The 17,293-nt window shown below is 45.1% G+C and overlaps 2 protein-coding genes across 2 annotated transcripts; one reads left to right on the top strand and one right to left on the bottom strand.

Annotated features, from left to right (window-relative positions):
* The first annotated feature begins 575 nt into the window (after nucleotides 1-575).
* Nucleotides 576-15,016, top strand: LRWD1 (leucine rich repeats and WD repeat domain containing 1). Its single transcript, XM_040532940.1, has 15 exons — nucleotides 576-709; nucleotides 2,883-3,117; nucleotides 4,157-4,276; nucleotides 5,716-5,868; nucleotides 7,080-7,220; nucleotides 7,838-8,179; nucleotides 8,812-8,938; nucleotides 9,185-9,294; nucleotides 9,760-9,967; nucleotides 11,567-11,639; nucleotides 11,727-11,867; nucleotides 12,191-12,288; nucleotides 12,848-13,009; nucleotides 13,625-13,749; nucleotides 14,647-15,016. Exons 1-15 carry the CDS (start codon nucleotides 630-632, stop codon nucleotides 14,785-14,787), a joined length of 2,256 nt encoding a protein of 751 aa, XP_040388874.1. The 5' UTR covers nucleotides 576-629; the 3' UTR covers nucleotides 14,788-15,016.
* A 132-nt stretch (nucleotides 15,017-15,148) lies between these two features.
* On the bottom strand, nucleotides 15,149-16,972 carry LOC121058027 (DNA-directed RNA polymerase II subunit RPB11-a). Its single transcript, XM_040532954.1, has 4 exons — nucleotides 16,818-16,972; nucleotides 16,602-16,691; nucleotides 16,082-16,256; nucleotides 15,149-15,417 (listed from the first exon to the last, which is right to left on the bottom strand). The coding sequence occupies exons 1-4, from the start codon at nucleotides 16,868-16,870 to the stop codon at nucleotides 15,382-15,384; spliced, it is 354 nt and encodes a 117-aa protein (XP_040388888.1). The 5' UTR covers nucleotides 16,871-16,972; the 3' UTR covers nucleotides 15,149-15,381.
* Nucleotides 16,973-17,293: the final 321 nt, after the last annotated feature.

Raw genomic sequence — 17,293 nt, forward strand, 5'->3', positions numbered from 1 at the left:
CCAATAGGGTACAGAATGCTGCTGTTTCTATTTCCTCAGTGAAGAAACAACGTTACTGAGTGGTGGGTATTTACATTTCTGGTAATGAATCCAGTGTACCAAAGTTGTAGGGAATCCAGAGGTTGTCAGCCAAGAGTCTATCCACCTGGTCAGGCCAGCGAGTGCTCTGTGTCATTTCCTTCAGAGGAAGAAACCCACGACAGGTGTATTTATTCTGACTGTTGCTGTTTGTTTGAAAGCATGTGGGAGTTCTTGGACCAGAGCCTGGTTGCACAGGAAGGGTACATACTGGGTGAGTGTCCCTAATCCTGAGTGCCGTCACGCTGCAGACAGTTTTCATTTACAGACTTTCACTTTAATAGCCAAGGGAGGTAGCACCAATGTTTTGGAGATGGGTTGGGTCAGCGTGTTGGGAGTACGTGCCCAGATTTATAACTATTCCTGGTATTTTCCTTTCAACTGTGAAAAAAGGCTACTTCAGAAGCAGCAGCTAACCTCATATCTTTTTTTTCTCCCTTTTGGAGTCAGTTGCAAAGGACTTGGCCTCATCCCTGTTTGTTTTACCAGGAAGGCTACAAGAAGAGATCCTACAGCTGTGTAGTGATTGCAGCAGAGGGGTGAAGATAAAAATGTCAAAAATTACTACAGAACTTCTTTTGGAAAGAGCGGTTCCAAGATCTACAAGACTACGAAAGATCGAGACACTAAAGTAAGTGTAGACAGGAAAATTCCAGATGAATTCAGCATGGGCAATCCTTTTTCAAGCGTTTTTGCTGAAATAGGAGAGGCCAATTCAAAGTACAGAATTAGAGATGGCATTCTCAATGCAGGGTTAGTGAGCACTGGTGGAACTGCAGCAATTACCACCTCTCTTCACCATACAGGTTTTATCTATGCCACATTCTTTCTGTAAAACTGCTCAGGGCTGGATTCTGATTTCCTAATCCTAAGAAGTGCTCCCTCCCTGCCCCCAAAACAGTTCTGTCCTTGGTAGCAATTGCTCAGTGTAAATAAGGGAATCGCTTCTGGTCTGGATCTAGAGGATTTTCTTAACGTTTTGGCATTATTTTCCTTCTCTTTCCTTTCCCCTCCATCACTTTTTATCTGTTCTACATCCGATTGTATTAGTACCTCAAACATGGCAGAAAGGGAGAATAAACTCTGATACACTTAGAAACCTCTAAAACAGTTTTGTTGGTCAGATCATTAATAGAGGTCATTGAATATAATAAATGTATTTCCAAATGTTTAATACGGTGGAATTTCGCTATTTGCGAACTGGTCACTCCGAGTGACTCAGCTAGCCAATATCTGGCTGGCACCTGCGTTGTTTTTGTTGCTGATGTAGGAGTTTGGGGTTTCATATGTAGTCTTTAAAGTTATTTCTTTTGTTTTGTCTTGTCATGAAATATTTGTTTTCAGATAGAAACTCAACAGTATATCCAAAGACTATAGGTCCCAGTAATCTGGGTAACAAAGTGATGGTCAGGTGTTTGAAGTTGTGAACTTCTACAGGTAGTTTTCTCCATATGGCTTTGTACCATGATTTTGAAGGGTCATAATTCAGGAAGTCTGTTTGGGAAACACTGTGCTTAGTTTCTCCCAAACTTTGTCCATATCCCAATCCCAGCTAATGTTCCTGCTTGAAATCACAGTGACACAGTAGTCACGCTCAGCTTTGCAGCCGGCTGAATTCTGTTCAGCTTTTCTCATATACTTTGACTGGCTAGTTAGGCTTCTGAGATGGCAAGCGAATGAGATGTGATCTTGCTTTCTAAATTTATTTATCTGTTTTATTAACATTTTGTATATATGTAGAGGGCCTTTTTTTTTTTTTTAACTAATCATTATAGTTGGATATTCTGTTTGTTAAAGGAACTCAGGCTTACGTTCTCAAGAGACCCTGGCCGTCAGTGCTGAAAGTTCCCTTTGGAGTTCAGCTCAATGGTCTAATCAGATCTAAATGATCTTCCTTATGCAGTTTTCTGTTTCTCACAGAGAAGGGATATTTTTTCTCCCTTCACAAATATTGTATCACTTCCATATCCAAGCACAAAATGCTTTAATTTTGGTTGCAGCATTGTGATTTCTTAGGTAGATTTGCATACTTGCCAGTGGAACTATTTGGAGCAAAACTTGCTGCGAAAGAAATGGAAAAATCACTTTTTTTTGGATGAATTTCGCTCTTAAAAACCACCTAAATGATTTGGGAACCTACTCTATGCATGCTCTGAGCTTACTTGTAATGCAGAAAAGTTTTAAGCCAGATGAGCAAACCGATCCGATTTGCCATATGGATGTGAGAGTGCAAGTGTCAACATGAAGGGAGGGGAGCACAGGACCAGCCTTTTTGGGAGCCCTGCAGTCTTGTAGTGCTTACACTGGTTGTGACACTGTGATTTCTGTAAGGGAGGGAAATAACGAATCTAGAGCATTTTATGGAGAATATAGACTGATGGCCTAGTGAAAAAGTATCTTGTATTGTCACAGCTTGTTTTGTTGAATTTACATTGCAAGGGAATAAAATACCAAAACTGTTAGAGACTTATTAATTTTTCTATGTACAAGAACATTTTTGGTAATTCACTGCTGATAATCAGCTCTGTTACCCATAGGAAATTGATCTGAATTGCAGGTTAATTGTACCGCAAATACTTCAGCAGACTCTGATCATGCCTGTTAGCTCAGACACAGCATCTTTTCCATATCGGCATGCCTGCAGTCCAGAATGCTGCAGGCAAGAAAAAGCAGATTTGGTCAGATCTACCCAGTGAGCTGTGCTAGGCTGAGAGGTGCCGCCAGGTATGGCCTTGTGCCTTGTGAAAGTCAGCACTTGTGTTTCCAGTGAAATGCAGGTAGTTCATGTTCTCTTTTTCTTTCAGCCTGTCCAAGCTGCAGTTGAAGACTGGAGACTTAGACCCGCGTTTGTTTTCCCGTCTGAGGCATCTGCAGAAACTAGATCTCTCCGATAATTTATTGGACAAATTTCCCAACAGTCTAACCCTGCCTGATCTGCGTGTCCTAAACTGCAACAACAACCAGCTGGAAGATGTAACTGCTCTGAAACAGTTCCCTCTGCTTGAGGAGCTCACTTATGAGAACAATGTGTACTTGACAGTGAGTTACTTCCCATTCGTACAAGCTATTAAATAGAGGGGGCAATAAATAGCAATTATGCCTAGTTCTTATATATTATTCTTAGGCAGCAAGTGAAGATATCTTAGAAAGTAATTAGTTCTTCTGCTCACCTTAACCAATTTGTGCCACAATTTCCCAATCTGCAGAAGTGACTTGTCCAATACTACTCAGAGGTGAAAAATCTTGAATCTCCTGATTCTCCAGGCCAGAGTCCCACCTTGAGTTGCTTTTCAGACAGGATGTCTTTTGTTCATGCTTGTGTAGAGCTTCAGTGGTGTAAAATTTAGTAACAACTGTGTAGAAATGTACTCCTCCTTATACGTTAGTTTTAGTGCACCTGGTGGTGCTGCTTGTCCAGCAGATTTGGTCCTGTGATGAAGAGTTAAACTTGGTGATTACTGTAATTTAGGTTCCTGATTTGTCCCAAGAGGCTTTACTGACTACGTACGGAGAGCTGAGGCTCTCAGTTTAGGCATCTGAAACTGCAATTTTCCATGTGCTTTAAACTGGCATCAGCCACCTCTGGTGTCCCCAGGTGCTTGTTTGCTGTTGCATGCTGGCAGAAGTATACGTGCAGCTGTATGGTGAACAGGACTGGGGGACTGCTCTGGCCTAAAACTGCCCTGACCCAAAGAAATCCTGCTGGTATTTACTTACTTCAGGCAGGGCCTTCCTCTGTATTAGATGTTCAGAGTTAAAGGCTGTGAACAGAACTCCCTGCCTTGCATTCAGGACAGAGCCTGGTTTCACCACCACCACCTTGTGTTGGATGTCCGGTACTGCAGAAGGCGAGGCAGTTTTTTTGTCTGTGTTGCTGAAGATCCCAATTTACAGTAGAACTTACAAGTAAAAGTTGGTATTTGTGTCGGAAATGCTGAGAAGATTTTATGAAATGTCCTTTCCTTAGTAAATACATTCTGCTACTTCTTGGCTGTACTTTAATAAAGAACAGTGGACATACAACTGAAGCAAGTAGCACGTGTATGGTTATTGTGACTCTAATGTCTTCTCCTTCTAGCTCAACGATGATTATAAAGTGATGTTTCTTTTGCAAAATCTTCGGCTACTGAATGGCAAGGATATAACCAAACTGGCTAATCATGTGAGGCGTGTCAATAGTCGTAAGCTCACCAGCAAGGTAAGATGTGTGGTGTTTTCTGCATCTGTGAACACCTGAGAAGTACCTAAATACTTTGCCACAGTATGGGCTGTGTTGTAAATGCCTCATTACTGCTTTCTCTGATCACTGCTTGCATTTGCTCTGCTTGTTCTGTGTTGGCAACTTCTGCCTTCAGCTTCAATCAGTGTGAGGCCTCATTCTGGGTTTCTATAGCACTGCCATGCTGACTCTGTTGGTGTACCAGGGCTGCAAAACCAGCAGGAACTGGCGACCAAAGAATTCTTGTTTAGCAAAGAGGATTTGTCAGGAGTGTTACACAGGAGCAGGACTGACACGGTCTGTATATGAGCCATCGGTTTTCTAGGTCACTCAGTTGCTGTTCAAAAAAAGGGAGAAACCTGGTGCTGATATAACAGCTGCATATACCTCTCCGTCTAACTGATGTTACTGTCCTGGCTCCAGGACTGGGGAGCTGAGAGACAGGCTCAGGATAATCCTGAGTTTTCCAGCATGCACCAGGAACAAGGATTTGTCCTTTATTTTTCCACTCTCCGTGTTTGGAGCTGTACTTTCACTTACATGCACCGTAGTTCAGCTCTTGACAGATTCTCCCTGCAAAGCATGTTGTGATCTTAAGCACACATATTGTTTTATTGAAAAAGGTGTGGTTTTTGTTGTTTTATGCAGTCCAGCTCTTACCATCTGTATTCTAGTTAGCTGATCTTGTTAATTGCTTCTGTGTAGCAGTGGTGGAGAGATCAAATACTGAAGTCTGTGAAGGCTTGCTGTGCTAAGTTTTGTCTGTGTAATGCCTTGCACTTCAAAAGGTCTTGGTGAGGGCTGCTCAGCCTCTCATCCTCCAGGCAACTGGGCATGCTTGGCTGTTGGAATGGTTAGTAATGAGACACCAAATGCTCCCCCATGCTGTTCATTTTGTGTTGGTAGCTGTGCCCCAGATAGCTTTTCCTGATGTTACTGAATTGTACCTGGCTGCCCAGTTACTGCTGCTGTGTGTAAACATAGGCTGCATTTTGTTAAATCTAAATATCTTTATCTATAAGTGGCGATGGCGTGTATACCGGTCGTGCTCATGAACTACAGGAAAACTCCCCATTGTCCTCTGCCTTTTATAAATAGTTACCTGCCAGGTACACCCTGTCAGTAGAGCACAGTGTGAGACTTCTTCAGACCACTTGCTGTGGAGCTAGAGGCATGAAATCAGGGGTTGGTTCACATTGACAGTATCTTCTTAGCCACGCAAGCTTGGGTCAGAGGGACTGTGTTTCCTGCTAGCTGAAGTTGTGGTTTGAACACCGATCAAATTGAAGCAGTACCATCATGTAGCTAGCGGAGCCTCAGGGTTAGTAACTTCTTAGGTGTTTTCACAAGTACTGTTTTGCTTTTCTGCTCTGGTTTCCTGTAGTGTTTTGTTGAACAAACCCAGTCTTTCTGCCTAGGTTACCGCTCACTGGGAAAAATTCTTCCGTGACCAGCTTCCTGAGAAGTATACAGCTGAGCAAGTGAAGTCCATCAAGAAGAAGTTCCTGAAGTCAGTACAAACTAATGTAGTAGATGGACCCAGCTCACTCAGTGAATTCACCCGCTGGCGGGTAAGTTCCATTTCACTCAGTCTTGTTTTTCAGGCAAGGACTCTACATTCTGAGCAGATTTGGTTAAAATGCTGTGTGGGTTTGAGTTCAGGGGACTTTTTCCAGAGGCATGATGTCACTTTTTCTGCTTTTCTTTTCTGGTTTGTTAGGCACTTACAGGAGCACTGACACCAAATGTGCACCAAGATGCAATGACTGTCATTAGACATTGTTTTTTTAATTCATAAGCAATGATGATACTTTTACTAATTGACAAGACTGCAGCATCCTTAGTACTTAATTATTTGCAAACAGCAAATCACTCTAATGGCAGCCTTTAGTCTTGATGGAAGGTGCATGAAAGGAGAAAAGTTAATGACAGAGGTGTAGATACTCCCAGTGGAGAAAGATACTATTCAGTTTATAACATTAGATTTAATTGTATGTATATTGGCTTCCATCCCTCCTTTGTCTTGTGTTATTGCTGAGCTGTTGTTTTCTCATACACATACCCTAGAAATGCAAGACAAAGTGAAGTTCTTGGATCACATAGCATAGATCTAGCCAGCAATGCAAGCCACCACTGATGTCATATGTGGCGGTGAAAAGTCCAGTCCAGCAGGCTGTTTTTGTTTTCTTTTTTTACCCTACCTGATGCACTACAGGGTGGTGGTTGTCTCCAGGAGTCACTGTAATCACTCATTTCCAGTGCAGATCTGCCCCAGGCCATTTGCAGCGTCCAGGTGTTCTGCACAGTTGATCAGCGAGGCATGGTGCTGGTGCACCAGTCTTCCATGTTTCAGTGTGATCATGATTTCATTGGGTTCCTTTGTGACTGCATGTGCTTTCCTGAAGGGACAGCCTCACCCTTCGCATTTGTCCCTCTCTCTACATGGTGGTAACTCTATCTGGCTGCTGTCGATCAGAGCTGAAGTGCTGTGGACTGAGTATGTCTGCACGCCAGCCTCTGAACGACCACCCTTTGAGATCAGACCGAAGCACACTGTAGAGAGGCAGTGTGAGGAACCTCTTTGCTCTCCCAGATCTGTCTGTAGAGGACTCGGCCTGCCTGGCTGTCAGCTGGCAGTTACCCCATCGTTTGTGAAATTCACGTAGAATAGTGGAAGCAGATACTAAAAATCCAGCAAGCCAGCTCTTGTCATTACACATCACAGTTTGACTGCTGCTGCTTTTTGTCTTTTTTTGTACATACCAACTTATTTGCTTCTAAGGTGAAAATGATTGCAGAAGAGTTTCTGTCTTACTCACTGGGTCTGGAGTTAAACACAGATACTGAAACAGAGGAAAAGATGGATGAAAATGAGGAAGAAAGTGCAGAAGGCCCCAAGGAAGATGCAGAAGATGTGGGTAAGGTAGGTGATCTTCCATTTACATTAACAATTCCTTTTTTTTCGTTTTTTTTTCTTTTTTTTTAACAAACTAAGTAGCACTTGTCAGTTTACATGTATGGTGCTGTGGTTACTGGAGGGGCAGTCTCAGGCTCCAGCCTGTACTCAACAGCTGAGGCTTATTCTTTATGGCCAGACTGAAGCTTTCCCAGGAATGAGAAGGTTGGGTTGCCATCCGAGAGGAGAGAGCTTCTCCATTCATAGGAGACCCAAAACATTTCATGAGTATAGACCTACCCACTCCACCCATCCTTTTGGGAAGGGATATTTTTAATGAGAGAACTGGGCTGATACATGGCTGGATTGTGATGGTGCTTGCCCTGTTTGAAATGACTTCAGACTAGTCCATGGGCCAGGTTTGTTTTTCCATGTCGTATGAAAATCGCAAGTAACTGGGGCAAGGGAAGCAAGTTGAAAATCAGACTGTCATTAGCCTCTAGGAACTCTGCAGCTCTGGGCTTTCTTGATTCTGTGACTGTGGGAGGGTACTGGCATTTGAATAAAGAATCTCTTTTACATGTAATCTGCATGTCTTGGGGAAGGTAGAAATCTTCTGCAGAAACTGACAACATGCCTTACAGGTCGTGGTAGCACCCAGGAAGAGGAAAAGAAATCATTCCAAATCAGGCTCTGGAAACAAGAGGTCCAAGTCCCAGGCAAACACTGAGAAGGAGGCTGTACTTAATCCCAAAAAGTCCAGTCAAGTGCAGGATGACCCAGCTCCTGATAAAGCAAGAGCATCGAACCAGCCAGCCAAAGAGGCAACCCCTGATCAGGAAGCTGAAGGGACACAAAAGAATGGAGAGCAGTTTCCCAGGGGGCAAAGCAACAGAAGATCCAGCCAGCTGACAGGGGAACAGAAAAGCCAGGAACAGGACAACGGGGTCGTTAACTTGACCCCAATAAAGAACTCCAAGGGCAAGGTATGTTCACCAGCCTTCTCAGGCCAGGCTTTCAGCCTCTTGGTTTAGTGGGAAGAGCCATATTCAGATTTCAGCAGAGCTCGACAGATCTTGGAGCTCATGATTGGCCAGATATGTTGTGAGTTATAGTTTTGTTTTGTGGTTTTTTTTTGTTTGTTTTAAATCTCTCAGAGGTGTCAGGGAAGCCCCCCCCCCCCGAAGACAGTGAATTCCCTGCAAGGGATGGATGGACCAGCGCTCTGAGGTGGTGCACTGAACGCTTGTTCTTAGAAATGGGACTGTCATGACTTGCTCTCAGGTCAAACTGATGGCTGCATGGGGGAAGGTGTTTCCCTCTCAGCTCAAACCAGTGGGGATCTAAAGGGTTTTTCACATTTCTCTGCAGCAGAATATGAAGGTCAATGCTGGGGTCTGATGGGCACATCTTTTCTCCTTGCTGTTTTGGGAGTCTTGAGCACTGGTGGCACCTTAGCCTCTCCTGTTCTCTGTAGCACAGAAGGGCTGAAAATACTTTGGTTTAACTGGAATTACTGTGTTCAGTAGAGGGTTCTGCCAAGGCAATCACAGGCATGCCGTTCAGACAAACCACTGTCAGGGGAATGAATTGTCTAAATGTGGATGGTTTATTGTAGGAGGATGTCAGTGCAGAGCCATTGCATTTTCTCCAGTGTCACAGTAAAGGCAACAGCCGTGAGGATTTTAAAACGCAGCTCTGGTCCTGTGTCTTCGAGCCATTGCTAGACTGTGGAGCCAGGAAAGGTGAGCTCTTAAAGAGGTTTGCAGGATTTCCAGAACCACCTGGCTCTGGAATCCCAGCGGACTCCATGCGTTAGACCCCAGCTTCTTCAAGCTGTAGTCTCCGATGTCAGGATGAGACTTGCGTACACACTTCTTCTTTGACTTTGAAAACAGGAGTCTGGGAGAGCACCAGGCAGTGATAAACTGCACTCTTCATGTGTTATCCGTGAACCTGGGAACTCCTCACCTATTCTTTTCATCTTTCAGATCCCATTGTGGACTCCTCCAGAACTGTGGCGACGTGTGGAGGGGAATCTGTCTGTCTGATTGACTGTGAAACAGGGATGGTGCTGAAAAAATATAAGGTGGCTACAGAGGTATGTTGCAAATAGGAACGGTAGAATTAGATGGGAATACCATAATCTGTTGTAATTCCATAGGTATATACATGTTATAAACAATTCTGAACGAGAGTTACAAGCATTAGTGTGGACAGGTCTTAAAAGGCTCAAGATAGCTAGTGAACATTTCTTGCTTGTCGTTTTAGTCTTTTTTTCTTTTATTTTATTTTTATTAGTTTAAAATATTATTCCGCGTCTTTTCTTCACAAAGGTGTGTGTGTGTGTATCCAGGCTGCTAAGAAAGCTTGACAACATGGAGTAACAAACATCCTGTTTCAAAAAATTGTGTTCTTCTGAAGGTTTTTTGAGATACAATGTTCAGGCTTGAATTGCTATGTAGTTTCACCTGGATTGCTCTGTGACAGTTACCTTTCCTCTGAGCTAAGAGCCATCCTGCCAACTGTTCTCTTTCATGCTCTTCCTGGTTTCTTTCTGTCCTAGGAGTTTTTCAGTGTTGCGTGGACAACTCTCCCAATGGTAATCAGCGACGGTCGGAAGAAATCTCACAATATCTTGGCAGCTGCAGGGAGGAGAGGGATTGTCAAACTGATTCATGTGGCGGCTGACTTCTGCTATGGAGAAATAAAGGCTCATAAAAAGCCCATTGCTACTGTCTGCTTCAGCCCAACTCAAGAAACTCACCTCTTCAGTAAGTCCCTAGTTCAGAATCTCTTTAGCTTTAGTACCCAATCTAGAAACGGCTGGGCTTCCTGAACAAGGAGAGTTGTCACCAGTGGAGGCAGGTGCGGGTAGGTGAATACAGGGACCACACACACATACACAAAGCATGGCCAGATGTTACACACAGAGTACCGTTAGTCTCGTGTGGCACTAGTCTGGAGAAGTTACGAGTTGTTTCAGCCACAGTCTGACTCTTTAGCTGAGGTGCAGCAGCTCCTCTTTCTCACTCGGTAGCTCCCTGGTATGCCAGCTCTCCGGCTGGCTGTCACGCAGTAACCACAAACCACCCCAGTAGCGGATCCGTTCCGCAGGGACGAGTAAGAAGAATGATAGCCAGAGTGGTGTGCTGGGGGCCAGGCAGCAAATGGTCAGCTAGCAGGGCTCTCTCTCATCAAGCATGGCAACGGGGGCAATGCAGCATGTAACGGCCTGTTAGGTTTCATTTTTTTCCAGTGATCAAAGCTGCACAGTGAATTGCTTTTGAATAAATGGAAGTCTTTTGAGTTCTGTGCCTTATCAGAAATTTCTGTCCAGGTCCTGAGGTGGAAGTGAGCTTTGCCACAGTAGTTCCCGCAGAGGCTTAAGGAGTGGTGGGAAGTGAACCATCATGTTACAGGTTGCAGCTGCATTGTTGGGGTTGTAAAGTAAGCTGTTACAGAGTCATTCAGACCACACCTGCACCCCATAGTACATTGTTTTTCTTGCCTGCAATTGCTCACATCCTGGACTGGTTAGACTGCTCCATGAGCCATTAAAAGTGAAATTCCTTCAAAGCCTGGGCAGCTGTAACAGATACTTTTCGAGAGTAACCTCAAGAGTGCAAAAAGCAGAAACCTAACGGAATCGGGAGGTTGCTACCACATCCATATAATGCTTAGTTGTGAAGGGCTGACTGCCTTGGCAATGCTGCTCAGGTGTAGACAGCGAGGCTTATTTTATTGCATAGAAAAATGTATTATAATAACCTGAGAATTTTGTATCCCTCTTTGGGGACTGGACGCTAACCTGCTTGAGTGATGCCACCTGCTCAGGATCCCAATTACTCTGAGTACTCTGCTAGCCTTCTTACTGTTGCAAGTACATCAGCTTGGTGACAAAGGCAGTAAAAGCCTTTTTATTTTACAGTCCCTACCTTACCTAATGGGAGCTGCTGTGGATGCAAATACACATAAATATGTGGAATACAGTGGAATCTGCCTGAGAATAGGGACTGGAGCTCACCTTTTCGGTTCGACCAGAACCCATGACCAGAAACGCGACCTTAAATGCGCACTAATTAATGACCTTGTGAAGCCACAACTTAGTAACGGACACCAGGAACCAAACTTCCCTTTAATCTGCTCCTCTTAGAGCACAGGATAAGAATTACTGAATGTGCATGTTTAACAATGTCTGTGAAGTGGTGTTCAACCAGGAGCTTCTATGACTGCTGCTGTGCTTTAATGAGCTCTCTGATGCCCCAGGCTTAGAGTGTTACAGTCTGTGACACAGGTAGAATTGCCAGCTAGCACAAGAAGAGCCAGATGAGCAGCGGTGTCACTACCTGCTTCTCTTCTGTGTCCCACAGCTGCATCCTATGACAAGCGAATTGCACTCTGGGATATTGGGATTCCAGACTGTGACTACAATTTCAAAGCAAGGTAAAGGTTCAAAAACCAGATGTGGCCAGTCCAGGAGCCTATACCTATCACTTTGCAGCACCACTTAACTGTTCGTTCTCTTTTTAGCCAGCTGCTGGTGCTGGAATCTTTCTCTGTACCATTACGGATTGCCCTGGTCCCCACCTGCCCAGAGCAGTACCTGCTGGCTGGCTGCGAAGAAGGCTGCTTTACCTGGAATATAAAACTGGAAAAGGAACAGAAAAGCAGGTGAGAACCAACAGGTCAGGGGCATATGTTTGCTTTCCATAACAAGAAGAGGTAGCCCTAGCTTTACTTCCAGCTGAGGAGGTCTGAGCAGGGAAAGCAGCATGGCCTACCAAATGTAAAGGAAACAAAATAGCAGTCCCTTAAGCAAACAAGCTCCTGCTACATTAAGAAGCCCAGGTAGCCAAAAACATAAGTTCAAGTGGGAATTCATCTGCTCTATCAGGCGAGAGAGTAACAGATTTCTATCTCTTGGGGTCTGTATCTAAGCATCCTCCCAGTGCTGTCCTTTCATGACCTGAATCACGTCACCTTTCTTCCCCCAGGCCTTTCGAAGTCATATTCCAGTTTCCCGATGAGGAGGGAGAAATGACGACATCTCACAGGGTTGACGGTTTGGCTTTTTTAAATGATGATGTTGTAGGTGAGTGTAAGCACAATAGCCAGATCCACAAAAACAATCAAGTGCCTCAGTGGGGAATGATGAAGCAGAGGGAGTGAAGGGAGTGCAGCTAACACTTTGTAGATTCCGGAGGGCTACGCTGAATGGCGTTGCCTCTTCCCATAAAATATGGTTGGTCATGTCTGAGCAGAGATGGAAAAAAGACAGACTCATCACAGAGGGAAAACTTTGCTTAGCAGCGCTGAAGTGGAAGGGAAGAGAGCCCCTTTGTGTTTAAGGGCTGGTGGAAGCAGCAGTTCTTTGCAGAGGATTTGGGGTTCCTACATCTCAGAGGCTCCTAAAAGCATGGAGTGGGTCTTTCTGAATAGCCTGTGCTTGTTCCACAGTTTGGGAACCATGTGGAAGAGACTCCCTCTGAAGCCTCAAATTATCTAGAAATAAGGTAAAGGAACTGGAAATAGTTGCTGCTGCTATCAGGTCCTGTGTCTTAAAAGCCACCTTCTGGATGTACCACCTTCCGCAGCTGTTCTGAAGCACTGCACTCCTCAGCAACTGACAGTCTTCCATCTTCCTTCCCTAGCTTCCAAGAGCTCCAAACCAGGGTGCATATACTTATGGAGCTGGAGTCGGTCTTTTGACACAAAGGGGAAAGGATGCCAGCGGACGGTATCTGCAGTTATTCTGGCTGAGCTGGAGTGGTCCACAACAGACTTGTCCTATCTCACGCTCAGCACCTGCCCAGGTAGGCAGCACCCTTCCTCAGCACAAGCGGCGAGGCCGTGCCAGTCGCTTCAGCAGGGGCAGCCACACTGGTCAAGATTTACTTTTAACAGTTGTAAATGCCTCCCCTCCCACCCTGTAGTTGCAGGCAGAGGGCTGGATTTCATTCCCAGGCCAAGAGAGCGCGCCTGGCCTGCTGCCTTTGCACGACAAGAGCTCATAGCATGCAGTGCTGCAGCTAGCAGACAGGCACGTTGCATATAAACACACGACTGTTCCCTGGTTGTTAAAGGCAGAGGTGCTCTGCCCTGACGTGATACATGTCATAATGCAGCTTAGGACCAACAAGGAGTAAAGAAACTCTGAGCCCCACTTTTCAAACCTAAAAATACTAACTAAAGTCAGAAGAAAACACTTATTACTGGCTTTTCTCTACTACAGTAAGATAATTCTCTCTTAATAAATTGAAGTTTTCTCCAGAGCTAGGGATCTTACTTATTTTGTGCCAGGAAGAATTTTGCTGAAGTGACATCCTCCACAGGGATGCTACACACCAGCCTGTGTAAAGCCCCACCTTACAGAAGAGGGGACGCTCAGCTCCACTCTAGTTTTCCAGCTTCTTCTTTTGGTCTTACAGCAAAAGAGCACGTGTTCTGTGGTGATGAGAAAGGAAGCGTGTGGATATACAACCTCTCAAACTACACCACAGCTTGGAGCTCTGCAAAGGGAAAGCGTTCAGACAAAAGAATCCCTCCCACACAGGTAGGTCTCATTTATCCGCTGCGACTGAGCTGTGCCTCCCTTCCTTCCAGGGGCAGCCCTCGAGTTTCTTGAGCACCTTTACACCAGAACAGGCCTAGTATTTTCCCTGCTTTTAATTAGTTGTGAATGTTAGATAACCTCCAGAGCGTGACCAAGGCCACCTCAAATCTCACACAAACAATTGTGACAGGAATTACGAGCTGTAAAGCAAGTCTGCTCACGCCCGTGTTCTCCAGCTTGACAGCTTCTCATAGCAAAAGACCTCTCTGGAAAAAAAAAAGTTGGTGGTTAACCTGTACAGCCCAACACCACAGGCTGTTCCTGCACCCCGTTAACTGGCAGGCAGCTGCTGTTTCCCTGCCTGGCTGAGGGGAGGGTAAGTGCAGCAGCTGCTCCCCAGCAAAACTGCACACAGGAAAGGGCAACCTCCTTGCGTTTGTTCTTGCCCCCCTTTTGCTCCCTGGCCTTTGAAAACAGCTGTGTTTTGGTTGAATGCTGTTCCCTCACAGATATAACTGAACGGACTATAGCACAAACAGCCACAGAGGCTGTGAGTCGAGCATGGTCTTGAGCTATAACCGTATGTAAGTACGATGTGACGTAGTGCTCTATACACTTTGCAAACGTACTGCTCAAATCAAAAGTCAGTTCCTCCAGGAGTGAGAGGTAGCCGCTTTCAACTCCTCCATTCTGATTTTAAGTCCTTCTGCATTAAACCCTGGTCCTCTGGGAGGCCTAGCATAAAGGTGCACCCTGTGAAAGTGGAAGAACCCTTTTATTCAGCTCCCCCATGTTGGCAGGGACATGAGAGCACTCTGTTCTGGACCATCATCAGTATCATCCAGGTTGCAGAGACAATACCCTTCCTTTTCTACACAAACTCTGTTCTCCTCATAGATTCTCAAGTGGCCAGAGCTTCAATCAAACGGGGACCATCTGAGTGAAATCCTCATAAACAATGTGATAACAGACCCTACTTTCACTTACCTTGTTGCTCTAACTAGTGTGAACATAACAGCAATTTGGAAGAAGTCATAGTTACTTGTACCTGAATTTCATTCCCGTGCTTTGAAATAGTGCAGTATTAGTGACTGTTACCCATGTAATCATAAAGTTTTCTAGACCAGCTATTACATGCAAAAGAAAAAAAGGTAAGAGTTTGTTAAACCCATCAAGTCATTGTAAACATCCAGTTTCTTTTACTGTAAGTTCTCACAATTTGTGCATTTGTTTTATAGAAATGACACTTAATAAAACAAAATGCAGATCTGTTGGCAGTGCGTAGACTTCTTGAAAGGGACAAGCAGAGATCTACTGCAATCACTCAGCAACTCATCGTTCTGCAAGTACAGTCAAAATAAACTCACCGACAGCCTAGTACAAATATTTGCTCCAATTAGAAAAACAGAAATCATTTTAATGAATTATTTATCAAATCAAACACATTCATCTGCTTGGCAAACTGCCTGTCAGGTACAAAACCCCCTCAAAATATCACTGCAGCTGTGAAAAATTAAAAATAAGTGGGGCAAGCAGGGGAATACTCGCCACAAATGAGGTTTAAATAAAGCACTCAACTAACAGACACATCATTCTTCATCAGAAGTACAGTCCACTCTAAACGTGATGATTTCACTCAATTCCTTCCTGTTTGTCTTTGATGGCAACCTGTAAAATACACAAACAAACACACGCTAAGACAAGAACTGTCACTGAGCTAAGGAAGCTAGTTTAAACATTGATACCATCAGTCTTCTATCAAACACAAGGACAACTGCAAAACAACAGGCTGAAACATCTCTGGAAATCTCGATGCCATCCAGGCAAATAAAACTTAAATTAAAATCAAAACACATTTGTAAAACGGCTTCTGGTGCTTTTACCATTTACCAACACATCCAAGGACATTACACCTATGCGAGCTAGTACCCTATTCACAGTTGTCCCCCTTTCCTTTGTCTGAATACCTTTCAGGCAGATGAAGACCCAAGAATCACAGATTGTACAGCTGATCATGATTACAAGTAGTCAAGAAAATGAAAGTGATTAAAAAAAAACAACAGAAGATTAGCAATTTTTTTTCTACCCTAGTAAGGCTGTGAGCCAGCTATGGAACTATTACAGAGTACCCGTTTAACTCTTGCAGGGCACGTAAATAACCCTCAGGAGCAGCCAGGTCTCACCATGCTCTGAAAGGAGTTGTCTGAGTAGCCAGACCCAGCATGGCTTAGACAAATTTACTGCCATAAAACAATAGCAACTCTAGCAAACACCAACACTCCCTTTGGTTAAAGTGTATGAGCGGGTTACAGTTAAAAAGAAACAAACGTACCCTGAATCTCTCTTCCAGGAGGGACAGCTCACTGATCAGATCCGTGATGGCATTGGTGAAAGCTTCCTGGGGGCTGTAATCAGGAGTGGTTTGGACGCGGATGATGATTTTGTGTTCCAGCGGGTGTGGGACCTTGTACCCTGCAAATAACACCTGAGGGTCTTTCAGTAACTGCCTGAAAGGGAAAAGCAGCAGTGAACAAGCACGTAGCACAAATACAAACATTTTCTATTTAAGAAAGAAAAAGAAGAAAACACTTTTCTGTAGGCTTTGATGGCACACTTTCAAACAGGGCAGTATGAACAGCTGAGGCTGCTTGCTCATTTGTATGGGCTTTGATAGTACATTTTTAAACAGGGCTTGGTGAATATTACAAAAATATTAACAGCAGAGCTGCGTTGCCTTCACCTAACATATCACAACGTGCCTTTTCTGAGGTAAATTTTAATATTAAAAAAAAAAAAAAAAAGAAAAACACTAAACCCGCCCCAAAATGACCCCCAACCCCTCCTCAGCTCACGATTTGATGATGTTCCCCAGTGTGTGGTCCTCCTTGTTGATGGTGAAGAGGCAGGCGTTGGGTACCTTCGTGTCCTTGTTGATGGTGATCCTGCACGTCAGACGGGGCCGTTACCTCAGGGCACCGTCCGGGGAGCCCGTCCCCCTATCCCCCCCCCCCCAGCCCCCCCCACCCCCCACTCCCCCCCCCACGGCAACCAAACCCGGCCCTGCTCACTTCTTCTCGCCCTCGAAGAGGAGGAAGGACTCGAAGGCCGGAGGCGCGTTCATGCTGCCTCCACCGCCGCCGCCACCTCCTCTTCCTCCTTCCCCGCCGCCACCATGGCGACCAGCCCTTCACTTCCGCCCACAGCGGCCCCTGGAGGCCGGGAGGTCCGAGCCCCAACGGGAGGGTCCCACAAAATGGCGGCCGGGGAGCGCCGTGGGCAGCGACTTGTGCTGTGCAATCCGCTTCCCCTTCCACACACACACCCCCAAACACACACCCGTGATGTCCCCAGTGCCACCAGAAGGGGCATTAGTGGTGGCACCAGTTACACAGTGTGCCACCGTCAGCACTCATACGGATAGTATGGTTGGAAAAGACCACCAAGATCATCTGGTCCAACAGTTCCCCCCTACCACCAATGTCCCCCCCCAAACCAGGTCCTTACTGTGAGAAACACTCTGTAGCCAGTAACACAGGCTCAGGCG

This window comes from Cygnus olor, chromosome 20, assembly GCF_009769625.2.
Source record: "Cygnus olor isolate bCygOlo1 chromosome 20, bCygOlo1.pri.v2, whole genome shotgun sequence".
Classification (NCBI taxonomy): Eukaryota; Metazoa; Chordata; class Aves; order Anseriformes; family Anatidae; genus Cygnus; species Cygnus olor.